At 39.7% G+C, this 18,957-nt stretch overlaps 1 protein-coding gene across 1 annotated transcript; it reads left to right on the top strand.

The window, feature by feature from the left end:
* Positions 1-858: 858 nt before the first annotated feature.
* Positions 859-17,448, top strand: gcat.L (glycine C-acetyltransferase L homeolog). Its single transcript, XM_018258891.1, has 9 exons — positions 859-1,094; positions 7,953-8,083; positions 8,274-8,375; positions 8,863-9,009; positions 11,338-11,492; positions 12,015-12,097; positions 13,739-13,910; positions 15,270-15,391; positions 17,062-17,448. Exons 1-9 carry the CDS (start codon positions 911-913, stop codon positions 17,211-17,213), a joined length of 1,248 nt encoding a protein of 415 aa, XP_018114380.1. The 5' UTR covers positions 859-910; the 3' UTR covers positions 17,214-17,448.
* The last annotated feature ends 1,509 nt before the right edge of the window (positions 17,449-18,957 follow it).

The following is an 18,957-nucleotide window of genomic DNA, read 5'->3' as shown; positions in this document are numbered from 1 at the left end:
GGCTGCTGTCAGTGACCCCCATTTGAAAGCTGGAAAGATAAAAAGAATAAAGAAAATAATTGAAGAAATATATATAAAAAAACAATAATGAAGACCAACTGGAAAGTTGCTTAGAATTGGCCTCATTCCTTCTGGGCCCCCCTGCAGCTGCAGGGTCTGTCTTCCTATGTAGCTAAGCCCCTCGTGAAACCTCAGTTTTATATCTCCTGGTTTTCCCTCATTTTACGTAGCTTTTTTGTGGTTCCATCTATGGGGTATATTTATCAAAGAGTGAAGTTAGACAGCGCCTCAGTCCTCTAGAGTGAAATTCCGCCACTTTCCATTTATTTCTATGGGATTTTTAAAAGAGTATTTGTCAAAGGGTGAAAGTGAAAGTTCATCCTCTGATAAATATGAGTCGGGCCGCGCTGAGCAGGCACCCTAGGCAGGCCCGGCAGTCGTGGCGCCTGTGTAGTGTGTGCGCATGCGCACAAAGCGTGAAAAATGCATAGAGTCGGGCAGAGAAGGGAACCGGACTTGAGGTAGGCGGCAGAGGAGGTACGTGCCTGGCGCCCTCCCAGCTTTGCGCCCTAGGCACGTGCCAACTCTGCCTACCCCTAGTTCCGGCCCTGTAAATACACCTTTCAAAATCCCATAGAAACAAATCAAGAGTGGCAGAATTTCACTCTAGAGGACTGTGGCGATCTCTAACCTCACTCTTTGATAAATATACCCCAATCAGTTTTGCATAAACAGCACTTCTCAATGCGAGAAATGAGGAGATTCCAGCCTGGGGTAAGTTGGCAGTGATAGTGTTAAAAGAGCTGCCCTGGCTGTGATTGGCTGTCCCCATCCACACCCCCCACCCTGTCCCTCAGCTCCGTCCCCTCTCTTTATATGTTGTGCAGTCGAGCTGCTTCCATTGGGCAACATGTGGGCACGCTGCCTTGCTAGGAGCCCAGTGAAGCCGGGAAGGGGTCTCTCTGCTGTTGCCCAGTTGAGGGGGGTTCTGGAGAAGGAGCTGGACGCGATCAGAGGCGCTGGCACGTGGAAGAGCGAAAGGATCATCACTTCCAAGCAAGGGCCCCACATTAAGGTGGAAGGAAAAGATACAGGTAGAAAAGCCATTGGCTTCATCCTTTGCTTTATGGCACCTGCAATCAGGATCTGGGGATGAGATTTGTGTTATGAACACAGTCATGCCTGCAAATACTGCAGTGCTCTGCTTTCTTCTTTACTACAACTCCAGCTGACATGGGATTCTGAGAGCTGGAGTTCAAGAACAGCTACAGGTAGACAGGCCAACATTTGATCATATTATATGAGGGAATATTGCTAATTCTTAATGTTAAAGATATAGAAACACAGCAGTTAAAATAATGTTTATAGCAACTCTATCCCTATTTAAACTTTACACATAGATTCCAGGACTGACTAAGGGCTCTTACACACGGGGGGTTTTACCTGCACTCCCCTGCGTTGCACTTTCTTCCGTTCAGCCTCAGGGGAGCGCAGGAGTAGATGCACTCAAATATTGTGAAGGGGGCTGTACTCACACAGACGCATGTATGAGCCGAACGCAGGTGAAATTCAACATGCTGCGTCCCACCTGCGCTTGGCGCTTACATGTGTCTGTGTGAGTACAGCCCCTTTCGCAATAATTGAGTGTCTAATCCTGTGCTCCCCTGCAGCTGAACGGAAGAACGTGCAACGCAGGGGAGTGCAGGAAAAACTGCCCGTGTGTAAGAGCCCTTAGGGAACAAATAGGCATTCCTTACAAATCTCACACTAAATGGACTTCAGGCTGGGAACCTCTGTATTAAACAAATCTCCAGTGGTTTTTAAATTAGGGCGCCAGCATGATCTCCTTTGTCCCTTTTGCCATTTATTAAAAGAGGTTGTTCACCTTCGAAACACTTTTTTTCAGTTCAATTATTTTCAGATTGTTCACCAGAAATAAAGACTTTTTTTCAAATACTTTGCAGCTCTTGTTTTTTCACAGATTTTTCAAAATCTAACTTTATAATGATCCTGTCTCTGGTGTTTCAGTCTGGCAGGTAAGTAAAACTGCTACATTAGTTGGTACGTTTCTTAGCCTCATCTCTGGAGTATTAGCAACTATTGTAGCAATTCGAACAGCTGTTTGTAATGAAACTCAAGGTTTCTGCTTGGCAGGGACAAAGATATTATTATTATTATTATTATTATTATTAACATGTATTTATATAGCGCCAACATATTGCGTAGAAATGTATCACCTAAATGTATCAATTTAGAACAGGTTACAGGGTCGGCGACCCCCCACAGAGCTGCTTTAGGTGAAAAATGAAACTTTACAGTTTAATATTAGAATACAGTCACAAATAGAAAATAGAAAGTAATTAGAAAAAAAAGTTTTTATTTCTGGTGAACAATCTGAAACCAACTGAACGGAAAAAGTGTTGGAAGGTAAACAACCCCTTTAATATCTGGCTTCACTGCTTCACTGTAAGTACAACTTACAGCATCCTCCAAATATAATCAATATTTATCAAGGATCGGATTTCGAAGTAAAAAAAATTCGAAATTCGACTATCGAATTTGAGTACTTTGGTAGTCAAAGTATTTTTTCCAGCGAAAACGTCCATATTCGATCGAAGTACAATCGTACGATCGAACGAATCGAAGGATTTTTCTAAAAAAAACTTCGACTTCTCAAAACTTCTCAAAGCCTCAGATAGCCTCAGATAGGTTCTAGGAGGTCCCCCATAGGCTAAACAGCAATTCGGCAGGTTTAGGGTGGCGAAGTGTCGAAGTCGAAGTTTTTTAAAGAGACAGTACTTTGATTTTCGAGTGGTCGAATTTTCGAAGGTTTTTCAATTCGAATTGAAGTCAAAGTCGAATTTGGCCTTATTCAATGGTCGAAGTACCCAAAAATGACTTTGAAATTCGAAGTTTTTTAATAGAAAATTCACTTCGACCTTTGTAAATCTGCCCCTTAGTGTAGTCTCCAGCTGTTTCTGCAATGGATTTTTTGCCCCCTTGATGGGTCGTATTTTGACAGCAGATGTTCAGAGCACTGGTTTGACTTTCCTGAAAAATTGGACCCCAGTATTAGTGTCAATGGGGCAACAGCACCAGGGCAGGAGGAAACTTCTTCTGCTTTTCAATGGGAATACATGTATTATACCTATTATCCCCTATTACACGGGGTTTGCCAGATATAGGATCTATCAATGATTTGGATGTCCATACATTGTTGACTCAAAATTATTTTTAAACGTTAAATAACTGATAACGGGTTTCTGGATAACGGATCCTATACCTGTAGTAGTAACTGCTTAGAAAGACAAAGTAATATAAGGAGCACAGATACTGCATTGTGCAGCCTGCAAGACTGAAAATTGCGTCGTTATTGCAGCCCGCAAGACTGAAAATTGTAGACGGCATTTAAAATGCTGTTACATGCTAAATGCAACAAGTCCTTTCCTTTTTTAATACAAGGAAAACTTGTATTAAAAAAACAAGGTCCAATAGATGGGGGGTGTCAAATGTTAGGGCACCCTCCAAGGATTGTAATAACTTACCCGATGCTCCTGATAGCAGAGAAATGAACTGGCCTGGGGTACTTGTGAGTGATTCGCTTCCTCCCTTTCTTCAGAATCCTGTGGTCAATGCATGCGCAGTAGAACCAATGGCATTTCCAAAGCTGGAGCCGTTCCTGCGCAGCGTGGGTCTGGGAGGGGGTGAATCCCCCACTGCAAATTTTGGCTCTAGGCCCTGCTTTTGGCAGAGAGCCCAGAATACGTGGCAAGTGCACTTCGATACTTGTGTAACAATTTTAGATGAGCAAAGAAGCAATTGTAAAATCTAAGATAAACAGGTCTTTTGGGGAAACTGTGACTTGCAGCTTAAAGGGCAATTCGTCTTCATTAACAAAACTGTAATAACAAATAAAAACCACTGAAATTTGTTCAAACTTTCATAACCTTCCACATTTTGTAAAATGAACACGGTAATTAGGGGGTGTGGCCACAAAAATGGGTGTGTCAAATATTTTTGTCCCTCTTTGTATTTCCAAAATGTTAGGAGGTATGTATTAATATTAACAGAGTTAATTATCCACCATATGGATGATATACTAGTGATAAAGGTACAATCAAAAGCTCACCAGTAGCAACATGGGGGCCGGGCACACATGCTTCAGAAATACAGCTTGAGAAGACAATCTATACCAAATATTTACAGCTGCCACTCACAAACACCACAACCAGGTATAGCAAAGATAAAGTAAATTACATTTTAAGCACATCTAAGGCACAGCATAGCCTTATGCAGTTCATGCAGTGGTAGCAACCTTATTTGTAGAGGACTTGCAGCTGATTAATATGAGGGGTCTGCAATCTCTGCAGGATTCCTCAAGTTATAGCAGAAAAATGGTGAAATGGTGAGTCTCCCTGTCCTGGCGGCCATTAGGAAAATGCCCTATTTGTCCATTTGTTAAACAACCTTGATCAAAGTTCCAGCAGCTGAAAATGGTGCCAGAGAAAACATCCCATGTACATGTAGCCCAATTCTTCATTTGGCAGGGTTGTGCTTTTTCCTCAAATGATCTGGCATGGAATAATGAATATATCTATAAATATCACAGAAGTGCTTTTATGCAAATAATTTTATGTCATAGTTATTATATACAGTATATTATATATAAGAGAACAGGGGGAAATGTATGAGGTGTTTAAAGGGAGAAAATCTTATAGAGGTGAAAGCATTTTTCCTACAACTAATACTGTGATTGGAAGGGTTTCTGTATAAATAATTTACTTTTGTTGCAAAACCTTGTGGTCTGTTCATATTCTGTTCCACTGACACACACCCATAGTTGTGCTGATGTCTGGATTCTGCTTTCCTTTTCCTGGGATATAGTCTGCTCCTCTTGTCTGACTGAGGGCTTGAAATGATGCCAAAGGACAGCTGTCACGTAACTCAGATGCGCCACCCACTCCCACGTGGAGTTACAATATCCTTGGAGTTACAGTATCCTTGGAGTTACAGTATCCTTGGAGTTACAGTATCCTTGGCTCAGGTAGTCTCACTAAAGCACCAAGCTAGTTGGCTGCCACTTTCACAGACTCTTGTTCAACCACTTGCCGTGCTTTAGAGAAGGAAATATTCCAGTTCCAAATCTGAAATGCTCATATTACTGCAATTAAAATCCATTTTTGCTGTTCCTGCCAGTAATAGTAGTAGAACCAGCACTATATTTATGTCAACTCTACCCTAGGCACCACCCTCAGATTGGCAAACACACAGGACAGCCTGTGCATGTGACTGAAAGTGTCGGTTAACCCCCTCAGCTTTACCGCCAGATTTAGAATCAACAGTCTAGGGGGATCTTTAATATATAGCTGCCTCCACAGGTGCAGCCCCTCAGATGGCAATTTCTGACTGAATTAATTTAAATGTTTGTTTATACCCAATGAGTGGAGCATCGTGCAAATAGCTGCAGGCCTTTGAGCACAGAGATCCGTATACTGTGCCAAGAATGGAATGCTGTCTGTGTTAGGTAGTGGGGGGACCAAAGTGAATGAGCGGAAAAATTGGGCTCTTGCATTTGAGCCCTTCATATATGACCCTTAAAGTTCTATTATGATTATCTATGCATCCATGAGGTTCCACAAGTCCTGACCAATATGCATGTCCATTGGATATCTTTTGGTTCAGGGATCAGGCAGCTTTGAACATTTCATTATTTGGTAGATTTGAAAGTCATGAAGAGCCACATCCCCCTGTGACTGTGCTGTGTGTAGCCCCTTGTATGCCTCCCTCTTCGTCGTGTCGTGTATGTGGTACAGTCGGTCAAGAATGTCTTTGCAGTCATGTCCTCTGGATTCCATGTCTGCTTCTGAAATATTTTGTGAGTCAAACAGAGGCTTGTCTACAAACACTGGGTATGTTTACACTGGGGAGTAACCCATAGCAACCAGCCAGTGATTTTGTGTTTTTTAGCCATCAGGTAGAGCAATGAAAAAAATATTTGATTGGTTTCCATAAGTTCACATCTATGTGCATATTTGCCCAGTGTTGATGGATGATCTAGAGTAATTAACTACTATAGTTCCCATCAACCATCTTTTGTTACATAACCCCTTAATAAAAATAATCTTTGTTCTGATATTTTTGAGGCCTAGTCTTTTTAAATGTGCCTGTTGGGAACTTGTCTGACAAAGTGAACCATCCCTTCATAGTGAAATACAGTATAAAATCAATGGTTTATGTCTTGAATGAAGACCATTATGCAGACCAATAAGTCAATATGTAGTAGTAGACATTTGCAAAAATCAACTGAGCAAATATCCTACTTATATAGAATATTTCCCCATTAGACTTCCACAAATACACATATTAGAGCCTTCTCTTCTACCTATTAATAACTGTGCCTAAATGGCTTGTTTGCCTATACATTAATTTTAGTATGATGTAGACATTGATATTCTGAGACCATTCACAATTGGTTTTCATTTTTACCCTGGCAACCATGCATTGATTTGAATAAGAGACATGAATATAAAATATGAGAGGTCTGAATAGAAAGATGAGCAATAAATAATAGCAATAACAATACATTACAGAGCATTTGTTTATAGATGGGGTCAGTGATCCTCGTTTGGAAGCTGGAAAGAGTCAGAAGAAGATGTCAGATCGTTCAAAATTTATTAAAAAAAAGAAAAAATGAAAGCCAATTGAAAACTTGCTTAGAATTGGCTATTCTATTACATACTAAAAGGTGAACTATCACTTTAAGTTATATACTTACTATTAGTTGAAAAAATGTTAATATTGTTTAAGAAAAAAGAAACCCCACCAAATAGAGGGTTACTATATCTATACCAAGTAGACTCACAACAAAAATTACAAAACCAAAATAATCAATGAGGATAATAATTCATTCATAAAGGTGCTGACTAATAAATTAGGTAAAATGCTAGTGCAATTAATTAAAGTGAAGACGATCTAGACCGAAAATTCAGAATATCCAGTATACTGTATTCCTACATCAGGGGAATATACTGGATATTCTGAATTTTCGGTCTAGATTCTTTGCTTTAACACCTCTCTTATCTTCCTTACATTCTAAGGGGCCGTGAGTTTGTGGCTTTTTAGGGCTAGTTAGCCTCTTTTATCGTTTAGGGTAAATTAAAATACAAGGCCACAGCTCCGGTTACCCAGTCCTGTCTTAACTTTGTGGTGTCCCAGGCCTTAGAAATGAAACAGGCAGTTAGTTTTTGGGACAACTCCACCCTCTATATTTTTCAAATTTCTCTTAATCTTAATCCTGGAATATGACCGAATTATTATTTTTTTAACCCATATATATAAAAAACCTTTTCTTCTGGCCATTTTTTACCAAATCCTTTTTAACCATTTAATCAATTACCAAGCCTCATTTTTTAGCCTATTTATTGCACTGCACTTTATTGGTGTAATTTATTGCAAAACCATTTTGCCTAATCTATTTTGATTAACTACACTTTATATATCAATCAATTAATGAATTTATTTATTAAGGGGTGTTTCTGGAATCTACTGGTGGGGTAACACACCCTTTTGATTCAGGAATAATCAATTTTTACCAGTCCTTAGACTGATCGTCTTCACTTTAATTAATTGCACTAGCACTTTACCTAATTTATTAGTCAGCACCTTTATGAATGAATTATTATCCTCATTGATTATTTTGGTTTTGTAATTTTTGTTGTGAGTCTACTTGGTATAGATATAGTAACCCTCTATTTGGTGGGGTTTCTTTTTTCTTAAACAATATTAACATTTTTTCATCTGACATTGTCAGACCTCTACCTATAGTTTGGGCTTAATAAGGATTAAATATATATATATACATACAGGGATACCAACCAGTGTTGCTTCTTTATACTTACTATTAGTGTTATGTTGGTGTTAACCTTCTCAGTCTATATGTTTATATTTTTTAGGTATCTTGAACTTCTGTGCCAATAACTACTTAGGTCTTTCCAGCCATCCTGAGGTTATACGTGCTGCACGTGAGACACTAGAGGAGTTTGGAGCCGGTCTCAGCTCAGTGAGATTTATCTGTGGGACACAGGTGAGATGAATTGAGTTTGGGGAAAGCCTACAAGAATGACAAATAAGTGCTCAAAACAAATATCACTGAATGGTTAATATACTTTGGCGTGTTGAAATTTCCCTCCCATAACGGCACAAATTAACTAGTGGACTTATATGGGGGGCATCTTGAAATACAATTTAATGGAGAATTTGTTTACCTCACTCAGAATATCCATAAGAATCTAGAGGAGAAGATTGCCCGGTTCCACCAGAGAGAAGATGCCATCTTGTATATTAGCTGCTTTGATGCCAATGCTGGTATATTTGAGGTAATCTATTTTATGTGTTTATATGTATTGACTTGTACTTCAATAAAAGGTACTTGTAGGAAAAGCAGTTCTTAATTCTAATTTTCAATTTAACTTTTTTGAGTATTTAGGGGATGAAGCCCATCTTGTAATATGGATTTCATAGGTGTCAGTGTAACTAACAGATTGCAGTTGGCAACTTTTATATAGTTTCTTCTATAGGTGAGCGATGATGTAAACCCTTGTTCGACGCTAGGGCAAATGTTTTACAGTGTAGAACATGGAGAAAATGCTCCATACAGATGGCGCAGGGGGAAATGCGCTTACTACAAATTTTGAGTGGCAGGCAACTGATATGCATTAAAGGCATACAATTAAGCATATTCAGATGGGATTACAATGGGCTTTATGTTGGGCTATAGCTATATTACACATTTTTAGTCCTTTTATTCCAGGTATGATGGACCATTAATAGTGCTAATAACTTACCTGTTGTCACCTCTATCAGGCTCTTCTGTCCCCAGAAGATGCAGTACTGTCCGATGAGTTGAACCACGCCTCAATCATAGATGGTATCCGCCTATGCAAGGCCAATAAGTTCCGCTATAAGCACATGGACCTAAATGATTTAGAAGCCAAGCTTAAGGATGCACAGGTATGTATCACCTTGAATAATTATTTAATATCACAGGTGCAAAAGTGTGCAGCGTTTCTTTACTATTATATATTATAATTATACTTTATTTCTATTGCCCTACCATTTTGCTAGTGGTTTACTGATAATATGCACAATTCACTGTGATCCTTCTGACATGCAGAAGTAGTAGAAAAGAGACAAAAGAAAAGACATTAAAAATATATGATAATGCTACACATAAACAAACATATGGGTCTGATCAGGGAAGTGTTTCGGTCTGGTACTGCCCTAAGCACTGTTCTGCCAACTGTCTGCACATTTGTTTGCCACGGAAGAGGGGGTACCTGCCCTCAGCTGAAATCTGGATTTATTTGCAAGTCTGGCAGCTGACTGGAAAGGATTTTTTGTGTGTATGGTTTTCTTTTAATATGTTGACAATAGTGATGTGTGAGTCAGAAAAAAATGGACCCGAGCCCTCCTGACCTGGCATGGCCACTCTATTTATATATGTGCAACGGACAAGGCCATCGCTGATGTCACGCAAGTGGGCGGGACAGGGCAGCCGCATGCCTACAAATAGAGGCTGTCGGAGGCGGAATGAGGCATAGTAAGGTCGGCAATCTGGTATGGAAGTTGGTCCAAATTTGCGGGTTTCGAGTTGGCCCGCACATCACTAGTAGGCACCTGTGGGCCACCCCCTTTATCTGCCACCCTAGGCATGGGCTGTCAGGTGCCTTTATACAGTGTCGGACTGGGACATCAGGGGCCCACCATAAAACCTTAGACCAGGGGCCCACTCTCAGTACTAATATTCTTCATCTCCTCAATCAACCTCTATTCTGCTAGTTTGTTTTCTTTACATACTATAATCTATTATTCCATCTATTTAGCCTCTTATAATAGGGAATGGCCATGAAATATGTCAAAGCATGAGGGCCCACTGACACTTTGGCCGACCAAGAGTTTTCCGGGTATCCCGGTGGGCCAGTCCGACACTTTATATAAATACCTGATGTTATGTATAACTTCACTGCTAAGGCTCATAACATACAAGGCATATTGTGCACCTGAATTTATCAGCCAAGGAAAAAGAGGCCATGCAACCTACCATCTGCATTCATGGAATCAGCCTGTGTTGGTGACAGATTTCAATTTTATGCAAATGACAGGCTAAATATCAGGTTAAAACAGTGGAATAGCATATGATTTGAGTACCAAGTGTTTAAGAGGTTTCAAGGTAATTAGGAACCAACTCTGCTGTTGCTTTGGTCATTTTATGTAGTTATGACACAGGTGCTAGCAGTGGGTATGGCCAAATAAATAATTAAGCTCATTACTTTTCTCTCTAAGTACCTGAGTGGAATCAGTAGGTATTCACAGGGCAGAGCTATATACAGTCTGGATCCTGACTGCTTTTTCATGATACAGTCAGATAAGAGTGACCAGAAGGTTGTAGAACCGAAGACTGACTTGTTATGACAGCCAGATCAGGCATGTTTAAGTGGCATTGTATATAAATTCGTCAAAATGGGGCTTACATGAATTTTCAAGCATAAAAGCAGCAGTACATTTGTCCTGTAAGATGACTTCTGGTGTTAAAATGTATGGGCAGTATGAATGGGGGCCCAACTCCCAAAATGGGACATAGTACTATTAGTTGGCAGAACTACAAGAAAACAATAAAATCAAATTAGAATAAGGTGATGTTTTATACTAGCTTTGTTTCCTACCTTAATAAGATATATCTGAGTTCTAATAAATTCTCCACCACGTTTATGGATGATTCTGTCCCACCGTGTAGCCTTTTCAAGGCTTATATTACACAGGGAGGCACAAAATCTGAGTCACAGACAGTTTATTTCCAAGTCCAATAAAAGGGAAGTAGCCAAAATTAAAATGCTGTAAATGCCATTCACCTAATACGTTTCCTTCCTGTCCAGTGAATAAGTGGCTATTCAAAGACACCAGAGCTAAAATCATAATGCAGATTTGAGGGACAGTAACATTTCTGTTTAATTGTTGTTTAGAATTTCCGTTCCAGATTTGGGGGGGGGGTGTTATAAGTAGTTGAGAAGGGAACAGTATCGTCAAATGTATAATGGATATGTATCTATTTAGTCTATAGTACAAGTAGATACAGCTCAGCGTAAAATGCAGTGCAGAATTGTGTACGTTTTTATACTGTGTAGTTATCCTGCTCAAGAGACAATAGCAACATCACCCCTCCCCATCTGAGTATTGTATGTACCGATCACCATGCAACGTTATACATATCCCTGGCACTACCTTGTGTAAGAGGTGATTGATGTTTTAGAGATTATGTATTTCGTTCTTCCCTAAATTCAGAAGCATCGCTTGCGTCTCATTGCTACTGACGGGGTATTTTCTATGGATGGAGACATTGCACCTCTTCGTGAGATTTGTGATTTGGCCAAACGCTACAATGCCTTGGTCTTCATAGATGAGTGTCACGCTACAGGTTTTATGGGACCAAATGGAAGGTAAGGGATTGGAATTTTGTTTGTTACCTTTAAATTAAATTTTAGTATAATGTAGAGGGTGATAGGCTCAGACAATTTGCAATTGGTTTTAATTTTTTATATGTCTGGTTTTTGAGTTATTTAGCTTTTTATTCAGCAGCTCGCCAGTTTGCATTTTCAGCAATCTGGTTGCCAAGGTCCAAATTACCCTAGCAACCATGCACGGATTTGAATAAGCAACTGGAATATGAGTAGGAGAGGCCCTAATAGAAAGATGAGCAATAATATTAAATTTGTAGCCTTAAAGAGCTTTTGTTTTTTTACATGGGTGACCCCCATTTGAATGATGGAAAAAGTCAGAAGAAGAAGAAGGCAAATCATTCAAAAACTATAAAAAAGAAAAATTAAGGCCAACTGAAAAGATTCTTAGAATTAGCCACTCTATAACAGACTAAAATTAATGCAAATGTCCTGCCAATTTTTTTTAATAAAGTTGTTTATTATTTCTAGTAACTATGCTTTGGTATCTTCCACTCCTGACAGGGGCACAGATGAGCTTCTCGGAGTCATGGATCAAGTGACAATTGTGAATTCTACCCTTGGAAAAGCACTGGGAGGAGCTGCAGGTCAGAGGGCACCATTTTGCTTTCCTCTCAATAATGACCACATGGGGGAGACAGAAGTGTTTTATTATAATATTCTGGCATCAGGGGTTATACAATGAACATCATATATCAATATATAATGAAAAGTGTGCAGTGTATGTATTTGTGTGCCTGTAATTTGAATGATTAAAGTTTGCCTTTGTTTTGATATGTTGCTATGCAAAAGGCATACCAATAATCTAAGTGCAAGGCCATTATAGATGGATATCCTTGAGCATTCTTAAACCATTCTGTATTGTGCTTTTCCCTCACACCACACCCTTCTGTTTTTCTGGCGTCCCCTTATCTTGCTCACACAAAATGACACCGCAGAGGCCTTCACATGAGTCACTGACTGGGGTAATGGAAACGGCAAAGAATTTACATCAGTCTATGTGAAATACAGATGTATGCCTTCTACATTTATTATTATTTGCAGGAAATTCAAATGAGTAACTAGCAAATTATTGTATATTATTTCTTATCAAAAATCATTTGTCATGATAAAGGGTAAACTGACAAGAAGTATGTTAGGCCAGGACCAGATGTGAAGCTTTAAAATGGTGTGTGAAAGTGTCTCAAATTGCTCTGCAGTGTTCCCCAGTGGCTGTCGCTATGGTGCAAGTGGATGATTATTATGGACCGTAGCTGGGAAACACTGCAAAAAACAATTGAGAAGGGTCTTAAAGGAATTGTTGAGTATAAAAATAAAAACTGGGTAAATAGATAGGCTGTGCAAAATAAAAAAATGTTTATAACATGGTTAGTTAGCCAAAAATGTCATGTATAAAGACTGGAGTGACTGGATGTGTAATATAATAGCCAGAACACTACTTCCTGCTTTTCAGCTCTCTTGGTTTACACTGACTGGTTACCCTGGTGACCAGGAAGTAACCAATCAGAGACTTGAGGGGGGGCCACATGGGTCATATCTGTTGCTTTTGAATCTGAGCTGAATGCTGAGAATTAATTGCAAACTCACTGAATAGTTAGGTACCTTGTGGCCCCCCTTCAAGTCACTGACTTCAAGGAGCTGAAAACAGGGTCGGACTTGGGGGGGGCTGTGGCCCACCGGGACTTCTGTCCAGCCCCCCTCCAAAGTCCTCTGGTGCGCTGCCGAGCGCGTGCGCACTGCCCCGCCCCCTGCCGCCAATCATGTGCGCACCACCCCGCCACCATCGGGTTGCCACTGAGCAGGTGTGCTTGTGCGCAGGCACGCATGCGCACTTCATTTTTCGTGTTTACACCAGGAAGCCGTCTGAAGATCGCCGACCCGGTCCGAACCTGGCTAAAAAGCAGGAAGTAGTGTTCAGGCTATTATGATGGACATCCAGTCACTCCAGCCTTTATACATTACATTTTTGCCTAACTAACTATATTATAAACATTTTTTATTTTACCCAGTTTTTATTTTTATACTGAACAATTCCTTTAATATACAGTCGTCTACATTACACTGAAAGTGAATGTGTCTAGTTTTATTTCCCTCACTTCTTTCGCATTGAGTAAGAATGTCATTACATCTCAAGCAGCTTCATTTGCGAACCATGTAACGGATACTGTGGAGCAAAGTGTTTATCCTTCCTTATGAACGAGCCTGAGGTTTTGCCCTTTATATCCAAGGTGGATACACCACTGGCCCAAAGCCTTTGATTGATTTACTTCGGCAGCGCTCTCGGCCATACCTGTTCTCAAACACCCTTCCGCCAGCTGTTGTGGGCAGCGCCTCTAAAGCCTTGGACCTTCTCATGGAAAGTAATGAGATTGCGCAGTCAGTGGCCGCCAAGACAAAGCGGTGAGAAATAGGCAACATTCTAAACCTAAGTGAATGGCATTGAGGTGTCCTAAAGGAACAGTAACATCAAAAAATTAAAGTGTTTTAAAGTAATACAAATATAATGCAGCGTTGCCCTGCACTGATAAAACTGCTGTGTTTGCTTCAGAAACACTACTATTGTTTATATAAATAAGCTGCTGTATAGCCATGGGTCCGCCATTCAAAAGAGAAAAGGCTCAGGTTACACAGCAGATAGCAGTTAAATTCTGAAGAACATAATGGTGTTATCTGTTATCCACTATTTATCCTGTGCCATATAGACTTTTTTCAATTTCCCCCTTTGTTACATAGCAGCTTGTTTATATGAACTATAGTAGTGTTTCTGAAGCAAACACATCAGTTTTACAAGTGCAGGGCAACAGTACCTGATATTTTCATTACTTTAAAACACTTTTTTTGTTGTTACACATTTTTTTGGTGTGTCTGTTCCTTTAAATTATTTTTTAGTAGAGTTAAGGTATGAAGATCCAAAGTACGGAAAGATTCTTTGTCTGGAAAAGCCCAGGATGACAGTTCCCATAGCTGTACCAGGCAGAGAAAATGTTAAAATGATAAAATCCTTTAAAAAGGCTATTGAGTTAAGGGGGTTATTTATCAAAGGTCGAGTTTTAGGAGTTTGTGAGGTTTTCATATACCTTGAATGAACTCATAAATCAAATCTTTTCTAATTTAAGAAAAATTAGAATGTAAAAATCTCGAATCTGTGTAGTCATGGTAAAGAAGTAGCATAGCCTAATTGATCGAGTTTTTAGCGGGGAAAACACTTGAATCGCTCGAATTAAGAGTTTTTGAGTGAAACACCACTTAAACATCATGAAGGCTACAAATATCTTCAAATGGTTCAAGGGACCTTTGCCATTGATTTCTAAATGACCTCAACAGGTTTCTGGTTTGGATTTGAGGTATTTCCTGCTTCGGAGTATAATAAATCTCAAAAAGATTTTTTGAAAAACTTTTTTTCGGGTAAAAATCAACCCGACCTTTGATAAATAACCCCCTAAATAAACCAAATAGGCTTGTTTTTCCTCTAATAGGATTATATATATCTTAGTGTGAATCAAATACAAGGTAGTATCTTATTATTACAGAGAAAAAGGAAATAATTCACATTTTTTAAAAATGATTTGTATAAAATGTCCATGGGAGATGGCCTTTCTGCAATTCAGAGCTTTATAGATAAAGGGTTTCAGGATAATGGACCTGTACTGCCCTGTGTCTTTCAATCTTCTTTGCAGATAATAAGTAATTATACCCTCTCATAAATTCTCATTCAATATTGTGACCTCCCAAAGAAGTTGAAATGTGCTCACTTTGCAGATTCCGCACTAAGATGACAGAGGCAGGTTTCACCATTGCTGGGAAGGATCACCCCATTTGTCCTGTGATGCTCGGAGATGCCCGTCTGGCAAGTCTGATGGCAGATGACTTGCTGCAGAGAGGTATGAGTCCCCTGAGTGGACTAGATGAGTACAAACACATATAGAAGGCAGAACAGTAATAAAGTAATAAAGTTAACAGGAAAGTGCAAAATGGCAATCTGAAAGTGAATTAGTGTGAGCAGTACTCAAGTAATTTACTTTTTGATTGTCCAATCCCAATATCCTTTCCGTATACTTTTTTTTTGCACTCGGTTATTTATTTGATAAAGTCTGCAGTAAAACACAAGGGTACTTTTCTAGCTTCTATTGTGATTGGCTCCTTGAGGATTCTCGTAATTGTAACTGACAAGTGAAAGGGCAAAGTGTATAACAACACATTCTGTTCTGCGCTGTTCTCTGTTACTCATTCACACTGAGTCATTATTCTCCAGTTCCCTAAACCTTTAGTTTACAACAGAATCCAAAGTCGCTGTAGCACACAAATCCGTTTTGGTGAAAACACAAAGTGATTTTATTGCCTCATTGTAGACTTCAAAACATGGCAAAGTTTTGGGCCACGCAGGGCCCTTTATCAAGCCTTGATAAAGGGCCCTATGTGGCCCGAGACGTTGCCATGTTTTGAAGTCTACAATGAGCCAATAAAATCACTTTGTGTATTCACCAAAACAGATTTGTGTGCTACAGCGACTTTGGATTCTGTTGCAAATTGTTTTTTGGCCCTGAGCAGGGGATCTCATATGCTGTTCAGCACCAGACACCTGAAAAGGTATACGGAGTATAGGTGAGCGCTCTAACTTCTGTGTGGATAAACCTTTAGTTTAGGCTTAGTGTATTAAAAGTACAAGCTAAATGTTTATACTGATATTTATTTACAGTGTTTTTTCATTAAAAGGATTGTTTACCTTTAAATTATTTTTTAATATGATGTAGAGAGTGATATTCTGAGACAATTTGCATTTATTAATATTTGTGGTTTTTGAGTTATTTTGCTTTTTATTCAGCAGCTCTCTAGTTTGCAGTTTCAACAATCTGGTTGCTAGGGTCAAAATTACCCCAACAACCATGCATTGCATAATCATAAATTTACAGCCTTACAGCCCATTTGATTTTTTAGATGGGGTCAGTGACCCCCACTTGAAAGCTGGAAAAAGTCAGAAGAAGGAGACAATTCAAAAACTAGCCAGTTGAACAGTTGTTTAGAATTAGCCATTCTATAACATACTAAAAGTCAACTCAAAGGGGTGGTTCACCTTTATGTAAACATTTATTACTTTTAATAAACTTCATTTTTTTTTATAGGTTTTGAATTGTTTGCCTATTTTTATCTTTCAAATGGGGGTCACAGTCCTCATGTAAAAAATAAATAAAAAACAATTGTAAAATGTCTCATAATATCATACTCTTCATCATACTAAAAGATCATTTAAGGGTGATTGGTGAACAACCAATTTAAAGGTGAACCACCCCTTTAACTTTTGTTATATCATTTTATAGACTTCACAGCCTTCCTTCTAAATAATAAACAGCAATGCATAATATATTTGCGCTCTAAAAATAAATGTTTATAATAATAATAATATGATGCACTAATATAGAGTTTCATCCTTGTATAGGAAGAGCTGTCATTTTATTTCTTTCAGCCACCAGAAAGTGATCCCTTACGTTTTCCCCCGCTCGCTTGCAGAATCTGTGCCCTTCTTCTTATATAGGCTGTGCATTCTACTTTACAGGTATCTATGTCATTGGCTTCAGTTTCCCTGTAGTGCCAAAGGGCAAAGCTCGTATCCGTGTTCAAATTTCTACTGCCCACAGCGATGATGACATTGACAATTGTGTACGACTGTTCACTGAGGTTGGCCGCAAGCATGGCGTCATATCCTGAATAACACAGGACCCCAAATCCACCGACGAAGGGCTGACCAGTAACGTTACGCCAACCAGTGAAGCAGAAGGCATGTGACTGGTACTAGGAGAATTCAATAGAAACAAAATTTAATACATCTAAAAAGCAACCTCAGTATTTAAATACAACCGGACCCTCCTAATGGAATTCATTTTCAACATGAGAAGTATTAATCTGGGATCAAATAATAAATGTTACTGCTGTCATTTTTAAACATGTGCCAGTGTGTTCCTTTGCTTCAGAGTGGGGAGAACGTAATTGTCTCTCTTTTGCACATAGGAAAACATGACAGATTTCGCAGGAGAGTGGTACTAATCTTATATGGGTATCTGACAAAATGTATGGCTGTGGGTACTCTAACAACCTGGGGCAATTCCCTGCCAATGTAATTGTGTTATATTAAGAGAGAAGCTGTGTTCTTTCTGATCACTGGAGGAAACATATTCACTTTTACAAGCATAGACGATGTAACCGTGTCACAATTTATACATATACCTTGCTCTGTACATATGTCTACATCTGTTTCCTTCAGTCACAGGACACATTGTCCCTGTTTATTAGAAAAATGTTTGGGTTCACCCATGTCCTTCACTCTTATCCTAGAAACTCTGTCTAAGATTTGTGCACTCTGAAGGCGTTTCTATTATAAAACACATTAACTTCCCCAGTGGTGCATGCAATTAGTTGGTTCTGGGTCCAACAGAAAAAAAAGCCCCCAAAAACCAGCAGTTGTCCTTTTTTTACCAATATAAATTGAAATCTGAAATTGTTCATTAATTAGGTCCCACTGGACATTCTACACCTTTGGACCTGCAACCACGTTTGCTCTCTACTTACACCACTAAACCTTCCCTAACCACATTACCATCAGCTCTATTTTATCATGGCATTTCCATGCCATTTTACTGAATTTTACCCCATTTCCTGACACTGACTATGCTGTACTTATCCATTTTTACTTGCTGAGCTGTACCAGACCTAGGAGCACAAGGGACTAATAAAAGCCCCCTCCCTTACAGTAGTGATGTACGGGTCAACAAAAATGTGATCTGCACCTGACCCTAACCCACCTGCTCCCAACCAGCATCTGACCCGAATATGGCCAGCACCTCCATTTATAGAACCACGCCTGACTGGCCCATCTCTGATGTCATGGAACGGGGCGAGGCAGGTACCAATCGATTATTGGAGGCTGCTGGAACCAAAAGCCGGCAGAGTCAGGCCAGGGGCTGGGAGAGCAGAAGAACCCAAACCCACCAGCGACCCTCAAAATTAGGGATGCACCAATCCAGGATTCGGTTTGGGATTCGGCCAGGATTCTGCCTTTTTCAGCAGGATTCGGCCAAATCCTTCTGCCTGGCCGAACCGAATCCGAATCCTAATTTGCATATACAAATTAGGGACATGGAGGGAAATCGCGGGATTTTTTTGTTACAAAACAAGGAAGTAAAAAAGGTTTTCCCCTTCCAACCCCTTATTTGCATATGCAAATTAGGATTCGGTTCCGTATTCGGCCGAATCTTTCGAGAAGGATTCGGGGGTTCGGCCGAATCCAAAATTGTGAATTCGGTGCATCCCTACTCAAAATGTGTGTGGAAGTCGTCCTGACAACCCTGGGTTTGGCAGGTTCGCACATCACTAAACCACAGTCCTTGAGATCCATTACTATTAGTTAGCATGGCAGCAGTAGTTCTGTGAAAGTAGGATTTCCCAGGCTCACTAT

The sequence above is a fragment of the Xenopus laevis genome, chromosome 4L (genome assembly GCF_017654675.1).
Source record: "Xenopus laevis strain J_2021 chromosome 4L, Xenopus_laevis_v10.1, whole genome shotgun sequence".
In the NCBI taxonomy this organism is placed as follows: domain Eukaryota; kingdom Metazoa; phylum Chordata; class Amphibia; order Anura; family Pipidae; genus Xenopus; species Xenopus laevis.
This window is presented reverse-complemented; position numbering and strand designations above follow the sequence as displayed.

Coding starts and splice junctions, on each gene's coding strand:
- gcat.L (XM_018258891.1), top strand. CDS start 911: ATGTGGGCACGCTGCCTTGCTAGGAGCCCAGTGAAGCCGGGAAGGGGT. Junction 8,376..8,862: donor CCAATGCTGGTATATTTGAG/GTAATCTATTTT, acceptor CACCTCTATCAG/GCTCTTCTGTCCCCAGAAGA. Junction 15,392..17,061: donor AGATGACTTGCTGCAGAGAG/GTATGAGTCCCC, acceptor TCTACTTTACAG/GTATCTATGTCATTGGCTTC.